The 15,453-nt window shown below is 42.7% G+C and overlaps 1 protein-coding gene across 1 annotated transcript in view; it reads left to right on the top strand.

The window, feature by feature from the left end:
- Positions 1-15,453, top strand: part of LOC147890550 (RNA demethylase ALKBH10B-like) — a 41,257-nt gene that overhangs the window by 6,906 nt on the left and 18,898 nt on the right. The window contains exons 2-6 of the mRNA XM_087391026.1: positions 1,945-2,063; positions 2,230-2,347; positions 3,487-3,591; positions 4,018-4,136; positions 4,503-4,660. Of these exons, the coding sequence (XP_087247152.1) occupies positions 1,945-2,063; positions 2,230-2,347; positions 3,487-3,591; positions 4,018-4,136; positions 4,503-4,660 (619 nt within the window). The remainder of the gene's footprint in view (positions 1-1,944; positions 2,064-2,229; positions 2,348-3,486; positions 3,592-4,017; positions 4,137-4,502; positions 4,661-15,453) is intronic.

The raw sequence follows: 15,453 nt of genomic DNA, 5'->3' as shown, positions 1-15,453 counted from the left end.
GACCCAGGGGGGGGGGGGCAGAAGGAGCCGAGGTTGCAGTAGAGAAAGGGGACTGAGGAGCAGAAAGTTTGGGGGAGGGGACATGAGAGAGAGGCACGACCGCATGTGGGAGAGGTGGTGCAAAAGAGGGGAGGTGGAGGGGGGGCTGGAGGCGCAGGAGGGAGAGGCAAGCGGGCTGGAGGAGATAGTGAAGGTGAAAGGGGGAGGTGACGGGAGGGAGGATCGAAGGGAGAGGTGGGGGGCTAGCGGGAGTAGCAGCAGGGAATGCTCTCCATGCTCATTGGTCTCTCCATGACTACTCTTGCTGATACTGTTAAAGAGAGGGACTAGGAGTGAGTTTGATTAGGGATTAGTGTCTCTTGGAGGGGCATCTGGATCCTTTTGTAGTTTGAGGACATATAGCATAGTTCAAAGATGAGCCAGATTTAGCATCAAATATGCAGACCCACAGAGTATGGCCTTATGGCTGAATTATAGATTGAGATTTCACTCCCTCGATTGTTTTCTCCTTTTTGATATCAGCTCCATTCCTTTATGGACATCTCGTCAACTATTCTCCTATGCATCCAAGATCCACACTGGCTCCCATTTCATGATCGTCATGTGACATGCATATTGCCCTTCTATAATTTATGCTGTCAGGCTTGTCATTTAGATATTGATCTTGCAGGACTACAGTAGATGTTACATACAATGTCATTCCAGTTGATCCTTCTTCTTGGTTTGCTTCTATTTTGTCAAGAGCATTTGCATCTTGATCAGGCTTTGTTTACAAGGGGGTTATACAATTTCTCTTTTACTGTAATTTTAGACTCTACAACATTATGAGTTTATGGAGCTAGATCCTCTGCAATGCGTACAGCATTATTGTTCTTGGATGCTTTGGTACGTTGTGGGTCATTGAATCATCCAGGGACCAGCTTGTGCAGATTTCTCTGCTGGCTTGGATTGGATGCTTTGGGTTGTGGGATTTCCCTTTCTTGGTTTTGTTCAGACTTGTTGTTAGAGTGGAGTTGGCCTTGTTAGTGGATGCTGTGGTAAGTTGTAGGCCATTGAATCATCTAAGGACCGCTTTTGCAGATTTCTCAGCTTGGCTCGGATTGGAGACTTGGACCTTAGGACTCCCCCTGTCTTGGTTTTGTTTGGACTTGTTGCTAGAGTGTAGTTGGCCTTCAGCAGATTTTAGTGAAAAATTGTAGTGTTGTTCCAATCGACCACCAAGACTGTTTACAACATACTTGAAGATTTGTTAAAAGCATCAATTTCGGAACATCCTCCCATCACTCAGGAGAGATGCTGTGTTAACTAAGGAAGATCCTCTTTTTTTTGGGGGCATATTTTGTATCGTTTGAAGCAATACATTGTTATAGTGGGCACGAAGACATTCAATGCATTACCACTACTATTCAAATCCTGAAAGCGCAAAGCATTGCTTCTGGGCTCGCCCTCAGCCCAGGCATATCTAGTTTATGATATGCCATTGATCTAGTTGGACCGATCATTGCTACTTGGGTTTGAGTTTAGGGATTTAGATAGCTGTTATTACTTTCTCATTGGTTGTTCCTTGATATCATTGAAGATTAGGACCCATGATTCTTGGCTGTCCAATGTATCAGTCTCTAATGATTGGATTGAGATCACCTCCCCCATGATGTGTGGTTTTGAGACAAGCCATTAAGGCTTGCTCATCCGTTTGTTTGTTTCCTTAGAGTTATATATTCTCAATTCTGAAGTAACAATGTGTTTGTGCATTCAATACTGCGTCCAAGGTATCAGCTGGAACGGAAGTGATTTTTATTTGCTGATTCTAGGATTGCTTTGGAAAACTGAAGTAGATTTGTCTTTGCATTGGGGAATGACCTGCTGGCCAGAAAGCAAGCAACTTTGTTGTCCTAACATATTTATTTTCCTTGTTTATGGTTTACAATGCTCTTGGATCTTCAGTTGGGAAAATTTCCAAGGTTGATTTCATTGTCCCTTCAAAGGAAGATGAGGAGGCTCGCCTGTCCATGATTAACGTATCAAAACAATTTCAATGCTGGGAACAAGCTGAAGGAAGCATGGTAAGAGGAGCATCAATTCATCTGAATCTGGAGCTTTTCGATTCTGTTGATTCCATTGCCTTGAGTGTATGCATGATTATTTTATCATCTATGAGAGACAGACATAATAAAGCAACAAGTGCCCAATTTGTTCTGAGCAAGTATTTTTGACAATTCTTTTGTTCAGATCAATGTGGTGGATGGCCTAGAACTATATGAAAATGTGCTAAATTATATCGAGACATCCCAATTGGCATACCTAATCACTGAAATTCAAGCTGCAGGAAGACGAGGAGAATTGGGTGGTATGATTTTCCTTCCCCCGCTTTATAGAGAGTCCTTTTGTCCCTTGATAAACAATGAATCTCAATTACATGAGTGAAGAAGCCGACATATCTCCTTCAAAGTATTTTAAATTATATAACATTGTAAGAACAAAAGATGCACATTAGATGTTGGATTTAGCTGCGAGTTTCCAACTGGGGGACAATGCAACTATATGTAGCCACCCAAGAATTCTGATGCCAGTACCACCAGAGGTTGCCAAGAAAAAAGTAAAGATATTAAGTCTAGAGCCAGTACTACACGTTTCGATGAGTCTCACAGCTCTATCTCAATATGCAGTTGAGAGATGTGAAAGAGACAGCTTTTGCATTTGTTGTGAGTTTATGGCTGGCCTCGACATTCCAGTTTTTTGGATTGTATATTTGGAAAAATAAATCCAACATCTTAATGTGGCACCATAAAATTTAAAAAGCCTTTTGGAGACGATAGATCCCTCTCAGGTGGAGGCATATGAAACTATACATATATGGCTGCGGCTGTAAGGACAAAATGTACCCTATGGAGCCATTGCCTTTGCATGTTGCTCTATCAAGCTAGTGTCGCACATGCTCATGCGTTTTTGAAGATTTAAACTGGTTGCTGAACATTTTAGTTTTGATATAGCCAGGCCCCTTTATCCCGGTGCTGCACAACTCTAGATCATCATGCAATTAGGTTTGGATGATTAATAGTGCATCAGTTTGGTAAGACACCCCTGCTAACAACATCAAGTCGTTAGATAACTTGAGGCCTGGCGTCTATGGTGACCTATGTAGTCAGAAGGGTTTACTTTTCTGTTAGCTTTTTGAGCTTCTGTCCTCTTTTTGCATGCTCATGTTCAAGTGAGTAAGAGGTAGCTTTAAGCTCCTGACCTCTTGTTGCATGCTCAGGAAGGTAGTATTAATTGCTCTTGTCTCTTCTACTCAGACATAGGTACATGATAGAAGAGGCCTATTCAACAGTGTTTCTGTCGAACTATCTCTATGCCCAATAATTTCGATAGCTTGGCAATATTCTGAGAAAAGTTTATTCTTTCAAAATGGTTCTTTGGGCTATTGCAAAAGAGCTGAGGTGAGTGTCAACCTTCTCATTGATTAGGCTGAGTTTTTTCTGCATTCAGGCCAAACCTTTGTTATTGACAAGGACGCAGTAGCAGGACGATTTAAGGAAACCATCCAGTTTGGTCACGAATTTGCTGGAATTGTAGACAGGAAGGAAAATCCAGGTATTCTTAACATCTCTTCTTTCAACCCAAAGGGTTACGCCATTGTTGTGTATATTTTCTTTGCTTAATTGAGATTGTCAAATCTGAGCAGATAATACATGGGGTGTGAGAATACATGTATTTAGCTATCATTACCAAATGGGTCTTGAAGTTGCACTGTGCCTCTGTATCAAGCAGTCTAAAAAAGGTCCTTGGTATGGCTGTTAAGATAATCGGTAAGGACTTCCGATAGCTCACATAAGAGGATCTGTTTTCTCTTCTAATATGTTGCGGTACAAATTCATGCACTGAAAAGTGTGGACATTATAATTTTTTGATCACAGTACGTTGAATAACTATGTGTTGCGTTACAATTAAGAATTTAAGATGAGACTTATAAATGGCAGGGTTCAAGCAAACCTATAACTGATGCTTTATTACTTGCAGGCGGATTGGTAGAACCTATGCCATCGATCTTCAACTCTCTCATTGATCGCCTTATTCGGTGGCATATACTTCCTGCAAACAGAAGGCCAGATTGTTGTAGCATCAACATTCTAGAGGAGGTAGTGTACCGATGTAATCCTCAATACATGCCAAATTCTGGAAGCTATATATTACATCTTTCATCTCCTCAGTTGTCTAGGATTCGGTTTTCATAATGAAAGTAGTTGCTCCCTCTGCCATTGATTTATATGTGTGACCTATGCTCTGAGGAAATGTGGATGGAACTAAAGGGATTTTATTTTCTCTGTTGTGCATAACACTCTTACTATCAGAGGTTTTTGGGGCAATTAATATCAGCAGAGTTATTATTGCTAATACAGCTTGAATTCAATTTTTTGGTTGACAAATTTACTGATTTTAATCAATTAAAAGACAAGAGTTTCAAAATACTTTTGTAATAGTGAATTGTTTATTTTCTATGACAGGGTGATCATTCTCCTCCTTATATATACCATCATGATTTAGAGAGATATTTCTGCTGTCTCTCTCTGATGGCTGAATGCACTCTTATTTTGAGCCATAATATACCCATGGAGCCCGATGGGAACTACAAAGGCCCTTTCAAAATTGTACTTCCTTCTGGGTATGCTTTCTATTGTGCTAATGATAGCTTGCTCCCTTTCTATTTCTGTAGGGGCCTTAAGCTAGATTGGAATTCACTCTTTGGTGCCCCCAGCCTCTCCTCTTCTCTCTCTACATCCACGCATGCATGCGTGCGCACGTACACTCTGCACGCGCACACACATGCGTGTGCGCGTGCATGTATGCACATGCACACGCAAGTACATACATGATTTTTAGCTGGCATGCACCATGATATGGACCTACACAAATAGATCTGAATCAAAAAGAAAAAGGACAAAATGTATAAATTGGGTACATGGGGGGATGGGGTGCATGCATGTGTGCATGTGTGAGCACTTATGCTGACTTCTAGCATTGTTGTTTCTAATATAGAACTTCTTGATGTCACAGACGAATGTGACTTGTCATTGATTTTGGTAAATCTGTGAATAACCCAAGATCAAGCTCATGAATACATGGGACCTTTCATCTGCAGATGCAAATGCAAATAGTAATTTGATTACGCAACATAATCGCGATTCTGTGTGCATCTTTCACTGTTCTATTTAATGAAAATAGCCTCGGTATATAGATATGTTTAAGCAATGGCTTGTGCCACTCTTAACTATACAAAGGTGGGTTTACTGATGTTGTCATGGAGCATGATGCATGATTCTGCTAGTAATACGTTATTCACAACATCTACAGAATATCATTTTTCAGATATTGAAACCTTGCTGCATTTTAGCTAAACAAATCAATCCAAAATGATAGTCAGACTCAAACGATCAATCAAATCAAGGATGATAAGCTTGGTGCACATATATACTAGATTACAAACATATCCACTATAGTTTTGCTTACAATGGCACTTTGTTACGGATTCATCTGTAATCTTTATTGTCAGTGAGAGGGCTCATGTTTCAATTAACTCTTATTTTCTGCTTAACCGAAGGAAATGCGACATCTTGATCGGAAAAAATATCTGGGGTGCTATAGAACCTGCTGAAGAATTCCTTGAAAAATCAGGAATTCAGCTCTTAGTAATCATTTATGAATGGCTGTGCATAGTGTTCCGTCGCTACTTTATGACTTTGATGTTTGACCCTGATTACTATGCAGTATTGGAGAGCATGTCTTCTTCTCCTCCTATTGGATAGCACTAGCATGTCTTCTATTGTATAGCACTAGCAAGTCTCCTTATATTGGATAGGAATTCCTGCCCTACACACTCACTAAGAAAAAGAAGGCGAAATTTATATTTTTAATATTATAAGAAGTAGTTCTCAAAGAGAGAACTTGCCATTACAAAACATCAAAAGATTTCAATATAAGACAAGTAGATAGAGGAATCTATCTAACGAGCACTGAGACAAACATAAAAAGATTTCCTAGTGACATCCGAAAATAGGAAAACCAGGAAAAAGTGGAGTCTTCAAAAACATAGAGTCCAGACGCCCCATGCGAAGAAAAGATGAAAGTCCGGCCTCAGTGGATAGATGCCAAATATCCAGAAGAGCTTGCTAAAGGAAGCAGTAGGGAATCTGGCTCGCAGCCACTGCTATAAAAGAAGCAGAAAGTCGCGAGTGACAGGGCAGTGCCAATTCCCTAGGAGCCAAACATCTGTAATAGACAATAGAAGCAATATGTTGTTGGGCTCCGCCACACACTCTTTTTTTTTAAATGAAACTTTTGATTGATTATTTTACAAGAGTAGCAACCTCAAAACGAGGCAGCCGAAAATACATCAAATGAAAATCTCAGTGTATGCTAGATATACATCATGATCTATGCAGTGCATCTACAAGCAATCAAAGAAGGATTGCTGCAGAGAACGCTTAAAAAAGCCAAACAAGGAAAATATGGGATCACCAAAGACACACAGACACACTTTTTTTAAAAAATGGTGAAAACTTTGATTGATTATATGACAAGAATAGTCACCTCAGAAAAGAGGCGCTAGAAAATACATCAATAGAAGATCTCAGTATAAGCCAAATATACATCCTGATCTATGTGGCGAGTCTGCAAGCAATCAAAGAAAGATTGTTGCAGAGAACGCTTAAAGTAAGCAAACAAAGAAAAATTGGGATCACTAAAGACTTTACAATTGCGGTTTGTCCATAAAGTCCAAAGTGCCCAATAGCGAGCCCTAACAAAGAAAAGATGAAACTCCGGTCGGTGTGGATGAAAGCCAAAGAGCCAAAAAAATTTCCCGAAGAGAAGAGTCGGGAATCTTGCTTGTAGCCGCTGTTGAAGAGAATCAAAAAATTATCGAGAAGACGGCAATGCTAGAATAAATGAGACACAGTCTCTTGAGAGGTCAGACACCTATGACATAAAGCAGGAGCAATGTGCCTACGGGCCAACAACTGTCTAGATGGAAAAATTCCCATAAGCACTCGCCATAAAAAACATGTTGCCGAAGTGGAAGCTTGTATGCCCAAAGTTCCCACAGTCTTTTCCTCCACCACTTAGCTGGCCGATTCAATCACCAAATAGAATTACCCTTTTCTGAAACCCAAGGTTGAGGCAAAAGGATTTTGTATAATGCAAGCACAATAATTTGAGATAGCCTTAAAAAACGAGAGGAGGACCCAAGGGAAGTCAGAGTCCAATCCTCTAATCTATCCTGGAGTTCCAAAGGGGGAATCGGGACCAAAGGTGAAAGCATACAAGTGATTTGCTGCCGCAAAGTACGATAATGAGAACCCAAACCATACTGTGTGGCTGCCAGAGAAAAGGGAAGCATAGAGCCATCATCATGAATAACATCAGTCACAGTATTGATCCCTTTAAAAGAAATAAAGTAAGAACGGCGAGGCTCCTGTAAAGCAAGCGGAGGCTGAAAAACTTTTGACCAGTGAATGCTTTCAGCCCGCAAAGAATTACCCATCAGAGACTGTCGACCATGCCATTCCAGGTGAGGCAAAATATGTTTCTAGTCAAGAAGCAATTTGGAGACCATAGGGCAGCCATGCAAAGTGCCATCAATGCACCCAAATAAGAAATCCCACCGAGTGGGTTGCCAATGACCAAAAGCAGGAGTACTGATATGTGTGAGCAGTGATTGAATCATGAGAGCCCAGGGCTGATCACCTTTCAGAAATTGCAGCAACATTTTTTCCCTTTGAGCAAGGATGTGCACCTGGATATTAGTGATATTCAAACCGCCATGCATCTTAGGGGAACAAATTCGATGCACCGAAAGTAGTCTGAGAATTTTTTTGCCATGTTTAGAACACCAAAAGATCTCCATAATGACAGACATAAAGGAATCAAGATCTGCCTTGGTGAACATGATCAAAGGTAATAGAATTGAATATATGCAACAAGTATGGACTGCATGATTTGGAGGCAAACATGTAAAGGCCAAGTTGCCAATTTTTAGCATTCAAGCTTTTTTCGAAGCTTGATTAGAACCCAATCAATTTGCTGTCGACGAGTAAGTCCCCAGCCCAAAGGATAACCAAGGTGTCGAACCAACTGAGTGGGTGGGATGATCTCCCCTAGCCATAAGAGACTGTGCTAGTCTTGAAGATGCAATGGGAGCAGCTTAGACTTTTGAAAGTTAACATGAAGGCCAGCTGCCAAACCATAAACTGAAAGAGTATTCCTTGGAGTAAAGAAATAATCATCAGCATAAGCCTGAGCAACCATGCTGCGATTTTCATCCAGTTCCAAACCATGGAGAGAAGCTGTAGCCACTAGATGATCAATGTAGTGCAGCATAGGATGAGTAGCAATAGCATACAGTAAGGCACTAAGGGGACAGCCCTGACGAACTGAACTACGAAGAGCCCATTCTTTTGAGATGTCTCTAGAAAGAATACAAGCAGCATTGCTATCCTTGTAGAGCCAATAAATAACCTGCTGCATTTTTATTGCAAAGCCCAAGGATCACATTGTTTGCGAGATGAACTCCCATTGAACTGTGTCAAAAACTTTGGCAATGTCAATTGTGGAAGGGAGAGAAAGGGAGCACACCCACACACACAAGCAGGATAAGAAAAAAGAAGTGTGGTGATAAAAGGTATGCGTGTACCTCCCCTAGCACACAGTGAAGCTTTTATATGAAAGGATAAGGTTACAACACTAAGTACGGTGTACTTAGTGTACTTAACAAATAAAGTACTAAGTGTACTAACTGTACTTGGGTGGCCATAGAGCCTTTATCCCAACAACCTCCCACTTAAAGGCAATATGTCCTCAAGCAAAAATAAATGAGGCTCAACCTATACCCATCAACTGTCGGCAATGTGCAAACCGCTCTGCAGGCAAGCCTTTTGTCAACAGATCTGCTGGATTATCATCTGTGTGAATCTTGACAAGCTGAATCAGCTTATCATCTATCACCTCCCTGATGAAGTGATACTTCACATCAATGTGCTTTGTCTTTGCATGAAAGACAGGATTGTGTGCCAACTGAATAGCACTCTGACTGTCACAATGCAACAGTGGAATATCACTTGTAATGCCCAAATCTCCCACTAGCCGAGATAACCATAAGGCCTCCTTGCATGCCTCTGTGGCTGCAATATATTCAGCTTCCGTAGTAGACAAGGCTATGCACTGCTGCATCCTTGACATCCATGACACTGCACCTCCAGTGAATGTATAAACATAACCGGTAGTAGACTTCCGGTTATCGTGATGACCAGCAAAATCTGAATCCACATAACCATGCACCTTTGCATCTCGCTTGCCAAAACATATGCACAACTCCTGTGTGCCCTTCAGGTATCTTATGATACCTTTCACTGCATTCCAATGCTTTTTGCCTAGATTTGCCATATACCTGCTAACCACTCCCACTGCAAACGCAATATCAGGTCTGGTAGCAACCATGGCATACATGAGACTGCCACAAGCTGAAGCATACGGAATCTTGGCCATTTCAGTCCTATCAGCATCTGAGTGTGGGCTGTCCATTGCACTGAGTTTCACATACGGAGGCAATGGAGAACTAAGGGTTTTCCCCCCCTCCATATGAAATCTGTGCAATACTTTGCCAATATATTCGGTCTGAGACAAATACAACAAACGCTGTCCCCTGTCTCTTCGTATCCGCATTCCCAGTATGTGATTTGCATCACCAAGGTCCTTCATATCAAAGGCCTCATGCAATCTTTTCTTAAGGTCATCAAGCTCCTTACGAGCTGTACCAGCAATAAGCATGTCATCCACATATAAAATGAGAATGATTAAGCTGCCATTTGCAGCCCTTTTGGTATATAAGCAGTGATCGTCATCACTTCTCCTGAAACCTTGGGACTTCATGAAGGTATCAAATTTCTTATACCATTCCCTTGGTGCCAGTTTCAGCCCGTAAAGGCTCTTTTTAAGCTTGCATACAAGTGACTCCTTGCCCTTGACTGCAAATCCTTCTGGCTGCTGCATGTAGATCTCCTCATGAAGATCACCGTGAAGAAAGGCTGTCTTCACATCCATTTGGCATAATTCCAAATTCTCACATGCAACCAAAGCAAGTACAATCCTGAGTGTGGTCATCTTAACCACTGGAGAAAAGATCTCATCAAAATCAACACCATACTCCTGCTTAAAGCCCTTGGCAACCAACCTGGCTTTATACCTTGGCTTAGCTCCAAGTGTGACTTTCAATCTATACACCCACTTGCATGGCAGTACTTTCATGCCCTTAGGCAACTGCACCAATTCCCAAGTACCATTTTTATGGAGACTGTCCATTTCAGACTTCATGGCTAGTTCCCATAGTCTTTTATCATGCATTTGCACGGCTTCCTTGTAGCAGGAAGGTTCTCCACAATCTGTAAGCATAATAAAATCTGCTCCTGGAACAAATCTGTCTGGCGGTTTCATTTGTCTAGTGGACCTTCGGACCCATTGGTCTTGCTGTCCAACTTGCTGCTAGATCAGGCTGTAGAATTATGCCTGGGAGGTCTTCCAAAGGTGGCATGTCCCGTAGTACATCTTCCGCCACTGCGGGCTGTCCATTTGGACCTGCTGCAGCATCATGCATTGGCTGATTACGCTGCTGTTGTGGCTGATTTGTAGCCTGCCTGAATTGTATAGGATGTCCCGAGTCATCAATGTCAACCTCTGAAGCATCAGAAGGCTTATCTGCTGCCTTAAACATACATGACTCATCAAATAAAACATCATTGCTGCGTATTAGCTTCTTATTCACAGGATCCCATAGGCGGTAACCCATCTCACCACTGTCACCATATCCAAGAAAAATGCATTTAAGAGACTTAGGATCAAGCTTGCTGCGATTTTCTCTACGTATATGCACGTACGCAGTGCAGCCAAAGACCCTCAAGTGCTGAAAAACTTATGAAAGTGTTTGCATTTGTTACAGCTGTGGTGAATGTATCCCAACTTTCAGGAAGAGAAATCAAGAGTGCCATATCCTTGGTTTCCTCATCCACCACATATTTTTGATTTGCAAGTTGAGTGACAATTGAATTAAACTCATTGAGATGTGCATCCATGGAGGTCCCTTCCTTCATCTTCAGATTGAAGAACTTGCGCAGCCAATATATCTTTGTGGCTACACTCTGCTGCTCATATGTGTCCTGTAGCTTTTTCCACACACCCCAGGCTGTTTTTTCACCATCCACATTCCAAACAACACTCTCATGGAGTGACAATTCAATTATGGACTTTGCTGACAGATCAGCTAGTGCCCAAGCATCATCAGATGTGCCAGTGGGCTTCACACCTTTGTGTATAATAGGAGCATGAAACTGCCTGAGAATTAGCACATTCAGGATCATCTTTTTCCACATTGGGTAGTTAGCAGCACCCTGCAACTTTTTAATATTGAGAAGAGAAGATTCCGAGGATGAAGCCATTACAATCAGCAAGAAATATAACCCACACTTGGGTGCCTGACTCCCTGCAAACTAAGTGCACAGATGCACTTGTAGTTGTGCTCAAAAGTTAATTCCTGCAATTTTCTCCCACTTAACAGTAAATACTGTCTGTTTCCTGCCGGCTGCAGATCCAGAAAAGCAATACTTAATGCATTAATTGATGCTCTGTAGTACAGTACAGCAGTATCTTGATTTGACACAATGTATGTCCCTGCTGTAACAGTGAAAACAGCATTGTTTTATGCACTTTAAACTTCAGTAAAGTGACTGTTTACAGTCCAAAAAATTGACTCCGGACAGTACCCGACTGTACTTTCTAGTACAGCAACAGAAATTGACTGTATAACTGTCCAAAACTGTCAGAATTAGACTTTCTCTTGCCTCTATAACTGTGTTACACAGTTTAGAACTTGAGTGAGGCAAAAGCCCCTTGACTAGAAGCCAATTTTGAAGATTTTAGTGCATACACAGCTTTCGCAAAGCTCCACTGATCACATAAAGCATCTAGGTGTTTCCCCCAACACTGATATGCATAACAATGTCAAAAGCCCCAATTCATATGCATCTGCCACTGTCCCGTAAGTCATAAAATGCATCAAATCCTTGCACAAATCAACTCCAATCAGGAGGATATACGCAAATAAGTGTGTGTATAAGCCAATGCTTGGTTGTGGCTACAAAAGCCCTTTGATTCCACAATTCAGAAATGAGAATTTCTCTCACATAGGAGGCATAGATCTGCAGATCTACCTCACTGACAACAGAAGGAACCAAAAAAACGGGTGAAGCGGGCTGCTATATGATCGTGAACATCTCCGAGCTCTCCGGCGATGGCGATGGCAAGGACCTGCACCTGTGACCACTTGTGGCGCTTATGGCGAATTTGCTGGCGCCGCCTGGGGCGCTGGTAGCGCCGTTGCTGGCGCCTATGGCACTGGTGGCGACGCTGGCGTCGCTGGTGGCCGCTGGCCGCTGGTTGGCGTTGGTGGCTGCTGGTGGCGCCGACGGCGTCGCTGGTGGCCGCTGGCCGTTGGCTGGCGTCGGTGGCTGGTGGCCTTGGCCCTGGCTGGCGCCGCGTGGCCGGTGGCCTTGGCCCTGGCTGGTGCCGCGTGGCCTGTGGCCTTGGCCCTGGCTAGTGCCGCGGCCTTGAAGGCTGCTAGCGCTAGCAGCTTAACACAATGGCGAGGAGAGCAGGAGCAGCTGTCGAGGCTGGTACGGGCGAGGAGAGCAGGAGCAGCTATCGACGAGGAAGCAGCTATCGAGGCTGGTACGGGCGCTTTCTTGCAGGCTGTTGCTGTTGTCGCCGCTGCCTAGTGATGGCTGGCCGCTGCCTAGCGATGGCTGTTGGTGCTGCCTAGCGATGGCTGTTGGTGCTCCTTGGCTGCTGGTAAGACCCACGTTTGGGCACACCCACGAATAGGCTCTGATACCAGTTGTGGAAGGGAGAGAAAGGGAGCACACCCACACACACAAGCAGGATAAGAAACAAGAAGTGTGGGGATAAAAGGTATGTGTGTACCTCCCCTAGCACACAGTGAAGCTTTTATATGAAAGGATAAGGTTACAACACTAAGTACGGTGTACTTAGTGTACTTAACAAATAAAGTACTAAGTGTACTAACTGTACTTGGGTGGCCATAGAGCCTTTACCCCAACATCAATCTGTAAGAGTAAAACATCCTATTGTGTGTGTACTTGACATATTCAATCCCAACATAAGCATTGGCAATATTGTCCATGATGTGCCTACGAGGAACGAAGCTATATTGAGAAGGATGGAGCCCATCATGCAGATAGCCTTTGATACGGTCAACGTGCATTTTAGCTATGACCTTGTAAATGATTGGCATAAGCGTGATTGGTCTCCAATCAGTGATAAAATCAGAAACCTGCTTCTTAGGAAGGAGCTTTACCAATCCCTTTTTCCATGATAAGGGCATTTGCTGATTTTCCCAAGTTGAATCAGCCATTTGCAGGAGAGGGGATTTGAGGCTATCCCAAAAAGCAAGAAAGAAATCAACAGTGAGGCCATCCCATCTTGGATATTTCCATCTACCACATGATTTAACTGCATATGACAATTCCCGTTCAGTGAAGGGAAGTTCCAGCTCCAAGGCTTGAGCTTGAGAAAGAATTGGATGGACATGCTGTAAAAGAAGGTGACGTGCAGACAAAATCTCAGGAGAAGGAAAGTCCACATGCCCAAAATGGGAAGGGGAGTGCTGCACACAAAAATCAGCAAGTTTAGAGCGAGATGATGACCAAGAACCATGAGGCATCCAGACCCGACAAATATTTGCAGCCTGTCGTTTGTAATGCAAACTTTTGAAAAATTGCGTCGAAGAGCAGCCTTTATTCAAAAAAGCCCTTTGTCGAGATCGGGTTTCCCATTTAGCAAGCTTTCTTCTATCATTTGATTGGAGGCAGAATTTGGTCTGACATAAGTGCATGCTTTCATTAGAAGACAAAGGCCGAAGATGACTAAGCTTAGTCAGACTCTCGCAAGTGAGTTTAGCATGCACAATAGTCTCCCGTGTGGCTCGCATAAATGATTTACCGTAATCCCGAATCACAGCTTGCATTTGAGCAACAAAAGCATGCCATGCATAATCCAGATCAAAAAGCATATGAGAAAAGAGAGTCTGAATGGCATTAGAAACCATAGCTTTAAAATCGGCATGTTACAGATAACTGTTATTCACCAACAAAAGCCTTCTGCAAGGCAATCTAGCATCAGGAAAGTCATGCATGGAGAGCCTCAACCAAAGAGGTGCATGATCAGAATACATGAAGGCATGATCAACCCAAAGTTGACAAGTAAAGGCATCACAATGCTATGGATCAATCTGATACCATCTGTCCAGGCGTGCTTGATAGGAAGATTGAGCATTGTGTTGAAAGGTATAGCCTGGGAGTGTGGGCTGTAATTCCTTCCAGAGATCCACCAAACGCAGCTGAACCAAAAAGTCAGACCATTCCTGGTGTTCAGAAGCCAACATATGAGTGTGACGCGAAGTATTATCTCACGGTTGCGGAGCATTGTTGAAATCACCACATATGAATGCATAGTGTCTCCACGGATAATTATGCATGGCATCCCAAATCAACGCTCGACCTTTGGAAGATTAAGGGGCATAAACCGATGCAAATTCAAAAATTTCTCCTTGAATCAGGCATTGCATAATAATCCATCTACCATGGCAATCATTGAGAGCCACAATGGGCTGAAGATCATGCCTCACCAAAAAAGCTACTCCAGAGAAAGAGTGCTCTCCAGCATAGAAAATATCATAACCAGCAAAATGTCTTGTGTGACCAGCATACATGTGCTGGTTATGTTCCTGCAAAGCCATTATGTCTGGCTGCAATTGTTTGATATACATCCACACAAGTTTTCACTTTCTACGATCACACAGACCCTGTACATTGAGTGTAACACGTTTGATGTGGTCAAGCATATTTACAGATATAAGACAAGTATGTACAGCAAACAAACAAGCTGACTATGTTTGCATCTCCACCTCAAGGTCAGGGCCTCTGCCTGAGAAGAAGAATCACCTTGAGGAGAAGACAAAAGAGCAGCAACTTCAGGAAAGAGGGTACGATTTACAGTGACTGCTGCCCAAGTCAAACCAATTCCAGAATTTTCAGCAGGGGTTTTGCCTTGTGAGGATGCACTATTCCAAGTCTTGGATGGCAAAGGTCTCCTAGGAGAGAACTTTTTGAGGAGTTTGCCATGCTTCATCCAAATTTTTGCCCTTCACTTGAGGCTGAGATGCCAACGGCATAGAAAGAGGAACAGGAGCATTTGAGGTAGCCGGGGCTTTGCCTTTATCCTGGACAGCAAAAAACTGTTTGACCCCTTTGTTTTTCATCACAAAAGAGGCATTCAAATTCTTACTTCGAGAAAGGACTTTGTCCACTTGCACTGGTAGTTTGGGAGCTCGAGAAG

The sequence above is a fragment of the Dipteris shenzhenensis genome, chromosome 19 (genome assembly GCF_047967505.1).
Source record: "Dipteris shenzhenensis isolate YYH24624 ecotype China chromosome 19, Dip_SZ_1.0, whole genome shotgun sequence".
NCBI lineage: Eukaryota > Viridiplantae > Streptophyta > Polypodiopsida > Gleicheniales > Dipteridaceae > Dipteris > Dipteris shenzhenensis.
This window is presented reverse-complemented; position numbering and strand designations above follow the sequence as displayed.